General features: G+C 32.6%; 1 protein-coding gene and 1 pseudogene across 1 annotated transcript in view; one reads left to right on the forward strand and one right to left on the reverse strand.

Annotated features, from left to right (window-relative positions):
- The window catches only part of COL24A1 (collagen type XXIV alpha 1 chain), a 309537-nt gene that overhangs the window by 292267 nt on the left and 4185 nt on the right, over nt 1-13085 (reverse strand). The window contains exon 3 of the mRNA XM_023528131.1: nt 6325-6389. Coding sequence (XP_023383899.1) covers nt 6325-6389 — 65 coding nt within the window. The remainder of the gene's footprint in view (nt 1-6324; nt 6390-13085) is intronic.
- On the forward strand, nt 10181-10299 carry LOC111736807 (annotated as a pseudogene).

Here is a 13085-nt window from a genome sequence, read left to right on the forward strand (position 1 = left end):
ATCAATTACAACCAATAAAATGAAATCAGTAATCAGAAAACTTCCAAAAAACAAAAGTCCTGGACCAGATGGCTTCATAGGTAAATTTTACCAAACATTCAAACAAGAATTATCATCTATTCTCCTCAAACTATTTCAAAAAATTCAAGAGAAGGGAAGACTCCCTAACTCTTTTTACGAGGCCACCAGTACCCTGATTCCAAAACCAGACAAAGTCATTACAAAAAAAAAGAAAACTATAGGCCGATATCCTAGATGAACTAATATAAAAATCTTCAGCAAAATATTAGCAAACTGAATTCAGCAATATATTAAAAATATCATACACCATCATCAAGTTGGATTTATTCTTGGGATGCAAGGATGATTCAATATTCACAAATCAGTTAAAGTGATTCACCACATAAACAAATTGAAAGATAAAAACAAATTGAAAGATCATATCAATAGATGCAGAAAAGGTATTCAACAAAATCTAGTATCCATTTATGATAAAAACTCTCAGCAAACTGGGAAGAGGGGAACATACCTCAACATAATAAACGCCATATTTGACAAACCTACAGTTAACGTCATACTCAATGTGTTTTCCTTAAGATCAGAAACAAGACAACGATACCCACTTTCACCACTTCTATTCAACATAATATTGAGATTCCTAGCTACAGCAATCAGGCAAGGAAAAGAAATAAAAGGCACTTATATTGAAAAGGAAAAAGTAAAACTGTCATTATTTGCAGATGATACGACCTTATATATAGAGAACCCTAAAGATTCTACCAAAAAAACTGTTAGAACTGATAAATGAATTTAGTAAAATAGCAGGATACCAAAATAATATTCAGAAGTCAGTTGCACTTTTATATAGCAATGATTATCAAAAGAGAAATTAAGAAATCAATCCCATTTACAATTGCATCAAAAACAGTAAAATACGTAGGAAACAAAGTAACCAAGGAGGTAAAAGACCCATTTTCATAAAATTACATCATTGAGGAAAGAAATTGAAAAAGATACAAAAAAAATGGAAGCATATACCGTGTTCATGAGTAGGAAGAATCAATATCGTTAAAATGCTATACTACTGAAAGCAATCTATAGATTCAAAATACCAATGTCATTTTTCAGAAAACTAGAGCAAATAAACCAAAAACTTCTATGGAAGCATAAAAGATCCCAAATAGCCACAGCAATCATGAGAAAGAGAAACAAAGTTGACGATATCATAATACCTGATATCAAATTATACTACAAAGCAACAGTAATCAAAACAATATGGTACTAGTATAAAAACAGATACATAAAGTCAATGGAACAGAATAGAGAACACAGAAATAAATCCACTCCTATGTAGTCATTTACTCTATGATAAAGGAGGCAAGAATATGCACTGGGGTAAAGACAGTCTCTTCAACAAATGATGTTGCCCGACAAATGCAATAGGACCACCTTCTTATACCATATACAAGAATAAACTCAAAACGGATTAAAGACTTAAATATAAGACACAAAACCATAAAATTTCTAGAAGAAAACACAAGCAGCAAACTCTCTGAGTAATGTAGTAATTTGGGGGAGTATATATCCTCAGACAAGAAAAACAAAAGAAAAAATAAACAAATGGGACTACATCACACTAAAAAGCTTTTGCACGGAAAAGAAAACTATCAACAAAATGAAAAGACAACCTACTGAAAGTGAAATATATTTATCCATGATACATTTGACAAGGGATTAATATCCAAAATTTCTAAAGAACTCATACAACTCAACAAGAAAAAACAAACAACCCACTAAAACAATGGGCAGAAGATATGAATAGGTATTTCTCCAAAGAGGACATACAGATGGCCAATAAACATATGAAAAGAAGCTCAAGATCACTAATAATCAGAAAAATACAAATTAAAATCACAATGAGCTATCACCTCACATCTGTCAGATTGGTTATCATCAATAAATCAAAAAACAAAGTGTTGGCAAGGATGTAGAGAAAAGGGAACCCTTGTACATTGTTGGTGGGATTGTAAATTGGTACAGCTATGATGGAAAAGTGTAGATGTTCTTCAAAAAATTAAAAATAGAACTACTACCTTTTGACCCAGCAATTGCACTTCTGGATATTTATCCAAAGAAAACCAAAACACTAGTTCATAAAGATCCATGCACTCCTATGTTCACAGCAACACTATTCACAATAGCCAAGATATGGAAGCAACCTAAGTAGACAAGTGGCTAAAGAAGAGGTGGTACATATGTACAATGGACTATTACTCAGCCATGAAAAATGAAATCTTACCATTTGTAAAGACATGGATGGACCTAGAGGGTAGTGTGCTGAGTGAAATAAGTCAGATAGAGATAGCTATAAAAACCATATGATCTATATGTGCAATCTAAAAAATAAAAGAAATGAACAAACTAAGCAAAAACAGATCACAGATATGGAGAACAAACTGTTGATTGCCAAAGAGGTGGGGGTTTGGGAGGCTGGGTAAAAAAGGCGAAGGGATAAAGAAGTTCAAATTAGTAGTTACAAAACAGCCACGGGCATATAGAGTACAGCACAGAGAATATAGTCAATATTATTGTAACGGCTGTGTGTAGTGCCAAATGGATTCTAGAGTAATCAGGAGGATCACTTCATAAATTATATAAATGCCTAGCCATTGTACTGTATATCTGAAAATAATGTAAAAACATTTTTTAATAAAATAAAAAATAAAAATCAACTACAATTAAAACTAAAAAAAGAATAAACAGATGATCTTAAGGGTTTAAAGAGGAAAATAAAAGGGTCACACATACAGAATCAAAAAATAGTATAATATCAGATTTCTAACTATAAGCCAGACAATGATAGATGAAAGCTTTTAAAATTCTGAGAGAAAACTATTTACACCCTAAAATTCTATACTCCCCCAAACTACCCTCAAGCATATGGGTGAAATAAACACATTCTCAGAAATGCAATATTGCAAAAGTGCACCGTCTAAGTACAAGTTGCACTCCTATGTTCACAGCAACACTATTCACAATTCTACTGGATGTTATGCTCCACTCGAATAAGGAAATAGATGGTGAAAAAGAAAAATATGAGCTCCAAGAGAGTAGACCTAACACAGATGAGAGACATTAACTCTATAGGAAGCTTAGAGAACTACCAATCCATGATAGAAGAGGAGAATTTTAGCTTCTAGAAGGAATATCACGAAGGAAAAAAATGGTTAGAGTATTTGGTGTATTTTTTAGAAAGTATTTTTCAAAGTAATTTTAGAATTTTTTTGGAGTATCTGAGAAGAATTAGAATTAGTATAGTGATACAGAATACAAAGCAAACCAAAAAAGTAGACAATCTTATAATATTGCATAGGAAAGAAAATATAAATGTTGGTTAATAAAAGTACACTCATGGTCGTGATAAGGTAAAGTTTAACTATTAATTTAACCAAAAATGGTGATAAAGCTATTTTGAGAGGATAGAAGAAGGGAAAGTGGGAGCGTATGATAGTATAAAAATGTTAAAAACCTCACTATCAAAAATAGGAAGACAATACAATATATAATCATATTATTAAGAAATATGGAGGTTAAAGCCAAAAGAGGGGGCTAAAAGAGAGTTTGAGTAGAGGATTGCAGGAATAGGTAAGGTCAAAGAATACTGTTTCTTGTTTTATGTTTTCTAATACAACTCGACTTTTAAACTATATGCTAGTATTACTCTAAACTTTTCTTAAATTTTGAAAACTATCAAAAGCATAAATAAATATATTTATTTCTGAGAAGTCTAATTTGGGATAATCTCTAGTTCAAAGACATATTTCGTAGTATTAAATTAAGGTTGCAAATGTTATTTGTGATAATTATAAATCACAATTTCTCTGCAAATGTTTTTCTAATCTCCTGAATAAATGTTATATTATTATATGATTACAATTCAACAAAAAATCTATTTTGAGAAAAAAGTACTGTTTCTGATAACATACTACTATATTATTTATTTTGTACTCAAAAGTATCTAATTTTCTGACCTCAAAGATGTTTTTAAAAGATTTTTCTTTTTGTTAAGAATTCACAATAAAATTTTATGGTTCTAGGAAAACTAAAAATAATGAGTTCACCTTGAAATAAAAAAGCACATTTTGTGGACAATTTGGGGATGGACAGAGTGGAGGCGGTTGAGGGACTGGGAGAATGGGGTGAATGGTTAAAGAAGTACAAATTAGTAGTTGATAGTTGGTCACGAGGATGAGGAGCAAGGCCTAAGGAATGCAGTTAGCATTAATATGATGGCTAAGTGGAGGGCCAGGGGAGGGAGGGAGCAATTGGGGGGATCATTTTATGAACTATATAGATGTCTAACCAATGTACTATATACTTGAAATTAATTTAAATAAATTTTTTTAAAGTACATTTTGTATCTATAAGTGAAATCTTAAGGTTGAAAGATTTATTCCTTTCATTGGTTCTGAATTTTTAAAAAACTATTCATAAATATTTATATCTTTCTTTGCATGGATTTTTAATGTTTTGATAATGATACATTTTGTAAATTATTAAACTGATAACACCAGCGGGGATGTATTGTGAAGCAAGGGGATTTATAGAGGAAAATTTTTTTGTTGTCAGAGATGGACAGAGCTAGATTCAAGTCTCAGCTGTGTAAGCCTGGGCAACCCCCTTCTTCGAGCCTCAGTTTCTTCATCTATAATATCTAACCTGCAGGTTCATTATGAAGATTAGAATAACATATGTAAAGTACCAGCAAAGGACAAGACACAAAATACATATTGAATTAATTATGGCAATTTACCTCTTTCTTATTTTTTCTGTGGCTTCATTTTAAAAAAAAGAGGCTTCATTTTAAAAAAAAATTTGTAGGCTTTGCTATCAAAAATACCTGATTTCAAATCTTGGTTCTTCCATTTATTAGCCTGTAACCCTTGTGGTAGTTACTTATTCTTCTTAATCTTGGTTTCAGCAATTCTATCATGGGCATAATTATAAAAACCCTATAATGACATAGTGGTGAAGAAAATATGTATTCTACCACTACAGTGACTGATACATAATAAGTTCTCAGAAACTTAACAGCAATAATAACAAGAAATAAAGACATACAGTTTCTCTCTTCTTCATGACTACTTAAAGCAAAATAAAGTAAGAAATGACTTGGTCAAGAAGAGCAGTACATTAAGTTCCATGTGACATGCGAGATAATTTAACCATTTTCTCATAAAAGAGAATGAGAACATGCCTTCAAATATATATTTTAATTCATCTACATGCTATTTGATGGAATGTTTATCTATGTTCACTTGTCAATTTGATCAAACAGATGAGAACCACCTTTTCTTTGTGCTTTCTCTCTACCTATATATATTTCATTTATTTATCTTGGTTCATTTGTCTTTTTCTTACTGTTATTTGGTTGACTGACCAAATTCTAACAAGTGGCTCACTAAAGGTGAAAAGTTGGTTCTGTCAGAATAAATAACTTGACAGCCCCGCTAATAAAAGCAGAGGAGAAAAAATGGGCGCCTTGGTGATACTGTCTGTAGATCTAGCACAGTTTCAGGGATTTTATCTTTGACTTTGGCTTTTTTTTTTTTTTATCTTTGACAAAGGCATATTTTTTCCACTTTGAGGCCAGAGATATTATCTTATTTGTATTTCAATTACTAGCAATTAGGTTTTTATGTGGCAAATTGAAGATACTTTAAAAATATTGTTTAATGAATTAATCAGGGTATACATAGATTCCTTAAACTTTATCGTGGTAATACCAGAGCAACTAGCTAGCAAGCAAAAGCTAATCAAACACTGAATTATTTTTCAAACCTCTCCATTTTAATTAAATAAAATCCTAGCCCACTGATATGCAGATTTTATTTTGTTTCTTCATGATGTAAATCTAGACGGAACATTTAGTATATGCTTGTGTTGTTTCAAGAAGTGCAAAGGTAATTCAGTCACAGTTTGCCACCCCCAAGAACTCCCACTTAAAATGAAGTCACAAGCAAAGCCCTTTTACTGTACAAAACTTCTCTTTTATAGTGAGTTTGCTTAAAAATGTAAGCAATTTCACAGATGGAAGATCTGAGTAATTTCTTAAAGGTCATATTTCCCCCCAAAATTAGTTTCTTCACTCTTATATTCTCATTGTGCTGGTAGAATTTTTTATTATTTAACGTTGAATTTAAGGTTATGATGACTTTATTCTATTTTCTTTGATATGATAGAAAATCATTAAAGTCATATACTTTTGCTGTCTGAAAGCAAAATTTTTATATAAGTCAATATGTATCAAGGTAACATTCTTACCTTGTTCTTGTGCATGAGCAGCAGCCCCTGCCACACATAGCACAATAAAATGAAGAAGCAGTTTGCTAAAAAAAAAAAAAAAAAGTAATTAGAAAAAACTTAGTTGGACATTTACAACCTATAAATTATATAAAATCCAAAATGAACTCTAGTGCAAGATTAACAATTAAGCTATTATTTTAACTAACACTGTATTTCCATATTCATATCAGACAGTAGCAAGAGCTCTGAACCTAAGTTCCAGCTTTACCACTTACTATGTTACTTGGGCAAACTGTTTATCACTTTGTGCTTCAGTTTCTTCATCTATTAAATCTATCTCATGAGGTTTTTTGAAGATTAACTGAAAAAACTTCATGTAAAACACACAAAACAGTATCCGAAATATAGGAAGCACTCAATAAATGTGAACTAGTATAGATGACATTATTATTACATTATTTCAAATTACCATACATGCAATTTTATATAAGTAGAAATTTACACAAAATAACACAACTTACAGTCACTTAAACATAGTTATTATGAATTGATGAAACCAGTTATTTGTTTAAATGAATGTTTATATGTAAAAGCCATTTGAATATTATATTCAAATCACTTCTACTAGCTTCATGATTCTTTGCTTCCAAAAATAGCAATGGCCTGTAGATGTCAAAATGAACATTGTGATGAATGGTAATCATAAGCACAATATTCAATCACTGCAAATCAAAATGCTCATTCATATTGATTAGCTAAGTAAAAAATATTTTGTGATTTTTTTTATTAGAACTAAACTTAATAGATTTTGTTGAATAATCTTCATAATGGGCTATCTCTGCCTCCCAAGCAAAAAAATAGAGATCATTTTTAAATGATGAGCATGCTGAAAACAATATTTTATTATCTTATTCTTACTGATACAGACCCTGGTTCTGTTTTTTATTCTAACCCAGGGACTCCCCCAATGGCATTTCTGTAAAATACAGTTCTGCGACAAGTGATTACAGAACCCCTTTAAATTATTTTTTCCTTTTATTAAGTTCCTGGTGTACTAGTAGTTATTGGAACATTGTCTATTATCAATAAGTTTTTACTTTTATCAACTAGTATGAAAAGAATCTTAACATAAGAAACAATCCTTTACAAAGTAAGTCAACAATATAAAATTATTCTATTCTCTTTAATATGATAGAAAATCATTTGTATTAAAATGGTGTAACCATTTTTAGTAAGTGAAAAATGCAGACTGTGGTTATATTCAGTACAAAGAACAGCTTTTATAAGACAAAGTTTTGATAGACTATTTGACTGTCATTAACACTACAAATTAATCAACTGAATCATTATAGAAATTTTAACTGGTATGGGCAAAGAGCTGAACCATTTATTTTAATGAAGCCTATAAAGATTCCCAGATAGGTGTCATCAATTTAAAACAATGGTTCTCAAATGTTAGTTTGCCAAAGAACCACCTGAGGTGCTTGTGAAAAATTAGATTCTGGGCCTTGCCACAGAAATGATTCATAACTTTGAAGTGGATCCTCAGGATATACATATTTTTAACTAGGTGCTTCTAATACAGATTATATGGGTATCAAACTCTGAGAAAAGCAACTTACAACAGTATTTATAGTTACATTGTACTTAAAATGCACTTAAATATTATTTTGCTTTAATCACATATATCTTAATTTAATGACAGTGACGCAAATAAAATTAATTGGCCCTTTTTATAAAATCCTTTTCTACTGCTCTAGATTGGTTTTCAAACTTTAGGGTGTATCAGAATCACCTGGAGGGCTAAAGATTGCTGGGTCCCATCCTAAGAGCTTCTGACTCACTAGGTCTGGGGTGGGGCTTGAGAATTTGCATTTACATTGAGAGCCAGGTAGTGCTGATGCTGCGGATCTAGGGATTGCACTCTGAAGCCCACTCTTCTGGAATAGATGGAATTCAAGAGAAGATGTAAAGCTCACCTGTTGTGAATCTGGTTTTTACCTTAGCTGGTGAGTTTTTAAAATGACTAATACTCGGGTCCTGCCTTCTCCACCCCCAGCCCAAGAGATTCCAATTTTAATTTGTCCATGATACAGGGATTTTGAAACACTTCCTGGGTGATTCTAATGTACAAACAAAGTTGAAGACCACCACATAAGATTCAACTGATTTTTCTGGGTTCTCCAGGATGGATCCCAATGTGATCTAGAGTTTGAGTAAAAGTAGGCTCCTTTACCTTTCCAATTTATACTTTCAACAAATAACTGGCAGGATATATATCAGTGAGACTAGAAAATAGGTCAGGATTATAGTCAGTGAAGGTGAGTGCATCGGAATTATGCTGTATTGAAGAAAATGGAATGTGAAAGGAAGCACAGGCTCACCTGCCCCAAGGTAATCAGGCTCACTGAGAGCTTAGAAACAGCCCAAAAGGCATTTTTCCATTCAGAATAAAGCTAACTAACAACAACCAGTGCTATTCACTCTGCAATTCAGCCAATCCATGGACTTTCGCAATGACCTCAGGGAAAAAAAATGGAAAATACAGTTCTTTATAGACATGTTAACAAGTTCGTTCTTGGAGTGAGGTAGGAAAACCTGAACACATCAAATATCATCCCTTAGCCATGTGATTTTAGCAGATTATGACAAATCAGTTGAGCCATACCTTATGTAAGTGTACTTATGTACTAAAGTTGATGACTAACGGAGGGGTAGAGATTGATGACTGGAATAGAGATTTTTATTTCTCTTTTTCTAATTATGCCCCAAACTAAAAGCCAAGTAAGGAATAACAGGAAAAGCTAAGTTCCTCACCAAGTTTTCAGACCCTTACCATTCAGCTCCAACCTCCTTGCTTTAGCAATATAGATCCCACTATACCTAACACCCTCAAAGCTCCAGCCATTCCATGTTATTCTCTATTTCCTGGACAGACCTTGTAAGTGCCTGAAATGCTCTGTCTCCAGTTGTCAGAATCTTAAGTATCATCAAAGCCTAATTTGAACAACACCTGCTCCATGAAGTTTCCCATCATCCCTGAAGAGGACTAGATCTTTCCCACGTCTATGTACTCTTGATGCTTTAATTGTAACTTTATTATATTCTGAGTATGTTGTACCTTTTATGATTAATTATTAAGTAAATATCTGAGCAAGCAACACGTCTTCATCTTTCTTACATATTAACACAACTATTTTTAAATAGGAAAGGAATAACAGTAAAATCTCCTAATGACTGAGGAAGTCAATTCTTCCCTCTGGATTAAATTTTTTAACACTTGGGAAAAGTAAAGTAAAATATGGATACTTTTAGTTAAATGTCCAAAGAGAGAAAGAAGAAAAAGAAAATATTTTTAAAAATCTGCTATGGTAGGGAAGTGAAAGGCTTCTTTTTTCCTTTTTTTTTTTCTTTTTTAACTTTAACCATTTATCTCATCTCTGAAGTGGAAACACAGAGATGACATCGAACTTAATTAATATAATCCACTTGATAAAGAGCTAAACTTCATAACTGTATATAAAATGGATGTCTAATGAATCCAAGTTTTCTGGGAAATATCTAATTGGGCTGGACTTGTTTACTTCTTTGGTTTTGCACACCCTCCCCCACCTCCCCACCCCCCCGCTCCGTCCCCATGATACTACATTTACTATACATTTACTTAATTTAAAAAAATATCACATTTCCATATTAGAAATAGATGATAGAATTCTTAAGGGCAGCAGCTGTGCTTTGTGCTTCTCCACTGTTGCGTTGTGCATATAGTGCTAAGACACACTGGAGTCCTTGAATAAATTAAAGTTAAACCTGTATTAAGTTGTTGGAGAGAAAACAACATGGTTAAGAAAATAACACTAGATTGTAAGTCAAGGTCTATAGCTCGGCCACTCTGAATAAGCCCGATCCTGTCTGATCTCAGAAGCTAAGCAGGATCGGGCCTGGTTAGTACTTGGATGGGAGACCACCTAGGAAGACCAGGTGCTGTAGGCATAAAAAATAAAAAATAAGGGATTGTAAGCTGACAAGGTCCTTGCAATCTGTGAGGTCAACCAAGGGTGGCCTCGCCTAAAAAATAAATAAATTAATTAAATTAAATTAAATTAAATTAAATTTTAAATTAAATTAAAATAAATAAAAAGATTGTGAGTCAAAAGTCTAATCCTGGTTCTATTTCTAACTCACTACGTGACCCTGGGCAGGTCATTTCAATTTTCAGAGTCTTAGCTGACTCATCTACCATGTGATGACATAATATAAATTTTATATTTTATATTCCAAATATAAAACCATATTTGGAATATAAAATATAAAATTTAAAATGTGTGTGTGTGTTGGGATCCTATTGGTATCAGTATTGATCCTAGTAGAGGACCAAGATCAAATTACTTAGCAAGATGTTCTATAAATTACTATATATAAAGGTCATGTTATTTAACCACAAATCTGGGAAGGTTTTCCTATAGTTCCGACTAATTCTCTTTTAACTAAGTATCTTAAAATAGTCTACTAAGTTTGCTAATTCGTCCATATATTTAAATCACTCTAACAAAAAGTCTAGTTAGTATATTGGGTGTTTTTTTTTTTTCAAATATTCAAAGCATGTCTGTTTTTGTTCACTTTTTTGCATGTTTGGACTATGTGTCACTAATGTAAAGTAACAGAAGTACATATACTCAGATATTTAACAAAATCAGACCAAGTCTAATAGAAGTCAATAGTATGATAACAAACATTCAATAAAAGTTTGGAAAATATAACCCATGATATTAATATCCGAGCATATCTAACAAAATATGAAATATTCTGTGTCTGGTCTGCTAGCCACATTTTCAGTTTGAGATAAGCCACAGTCAAAACATAACCAGACATGTGAGGGGTGAGGCCTAAAAGGGGATCAAGCAGGAAATAGATATCCAGAGACTGTATTCAGAATATTTAAAAAACTAATATCCACTCCAGACATCTTCCCTAAATAATTCTTAGAGCTCTTTAACTTTCTCTTTATCTAAAGGATCTAAGTTACTTTGGGGACTGGCAGGCATCTTTTTGTTTAAGGCACCCTTGAGAGCCTCAGGTATTATGATACATGTCTTCAAGCTACTGATGCTTGTTCCTACATAGATTCAATTTATAGTAGTAAGAAGGACTTGTGAAATCTTATGAATAGAAAACTTTTTTTATGAGTTGGTGATTTTTATTTAAACCAATTGGAAAGGGTGAACTAATCTGAAAAAACACACACATGTGATATACATCAATAATTTCAACAATTTCCATCACACTACATTAATAAGCCAAAAACGTCTCTAAGTCATGACAGCTTTACAGATTTTGTTCTTTACTAGCTGCTAAGATCCAGAAATAGTAAAATTTCTGTCTTTTGTTCCCCCAAAACAGTACTCATCCCAGCAGTGGGGATAAAGTCGATGCAGGGAGTAAAGTGTTACTAACTTATACACAATAAATTTCTTAGATTATTAATTCAACTCAATAGTCACTTGTATAACTAATCCAGTGTGAAGCATACTAGAACTTTTGGTTAAATTTCAAGCACACGGGCAAATTCATGAAGTGAAAGATAAATGTTTAAGGACTTCAAGTGATCAAAATCCTTACAGTCCTGTCAGTAGCAAGGAAGAAAACTATATCTAAATTAGTCTGTCCTCATAATACCACAGATTGTTAAATTGATTGCTGCTTAGCCTAGCAAAATTCCTGGCACACACTACTGTTAAATAAAAAAAAAAATTTTAAATGAACGAATGAATCAGTCAATAGAACTATCAGGTTGTCTGAGTTTCAAAATATATATAACTTCTCTAGCATCTTTTACCTGCACAGCTGATCTCAAGGTGAAGAAGTCAGGTCATCCTAACCTCCATTTATTTAGCTAAGAAAGTAATCTAGTTTAAAAGCCTTTTAGATCTGGTCTCTGTTTATCCAGATCCAGCTTCCTAGAAGGTGTGCTTCAACCAACTTTATTTGTTTCAGGCCCTCGAATGTACTGTGCTGTCTCACCTCTGAACAATTTACTGTCCTCTCTGTCTGGAAAGTTCCATGCCTCTCCCACTTAGGTCTCAGTTTAGATTTCATTTCCTTTGCTCAGCTTTTCCTTCCAGGATTATCCCTCTCTATCCTTCCCAGCTACCCAAACTGCTAGACATTGTCCTTTGTATACCCTTATCTCATGTTGTTATACTTAGCTGTTTTATTTTCTGTTTCCTACACTTAACTGGATACATTGGGAGGGCAGCAATTGTGTTTCTATCTTGCTCAACTACTGTATCCTTTCTGCCTAGAATCACGCTGGGCACATATTTGGAGCTCAGTAAACAGTTGTTGAATAAATGAGTGAATAAATGATGAGTGGATAAATGACCAAATGTTAGCCTTTTATGAGAATGAAAATGAAATGGTCTTCGCTTCTCAGAATTACAAATTCTAAAATAAGTCATAGTTGTAAAGCATGACAAGGAAACTAGCACAGCTATTATAACTCCCGTAATAAAATTATTATTTTTTTTGCAGCTTCACAGATTACCAAGCAGAATGTCTAAACGACATTTAAAATCACTTTCCATAAATTACAATTTTTCTGCTCAAGGCATCAGTTTATTTTAAACATTTACCTGAACACAAAGATAACTAAGCAACTTTTTAAAAATTCCTCTTATTAATTCCACAAATTCACATTAGGTAACACATCTGAAAGCAGTTTTTAAGAAACAATTTTGTCAGCTCAATTAGTAACTACTATTTCCCCACTTTGCATGTGT

This window comes from Pteropus vampyrus, unplaced genomic scaffold, assembly GCF_000151845.1.
Source record: "Pteropus vampyrus isolate Shadow unplaced genomic scaffold, Pvam_2.0 Scaffold22, whole genome shotgun sequence".
In the NCBI taxonomy this organism is placed as follows: Eukaryota; Metazoa; Chordata; class Mammalia; order Chiroptera; family Pteropodidae; genus Pteropus; species Pteropus vampyrus.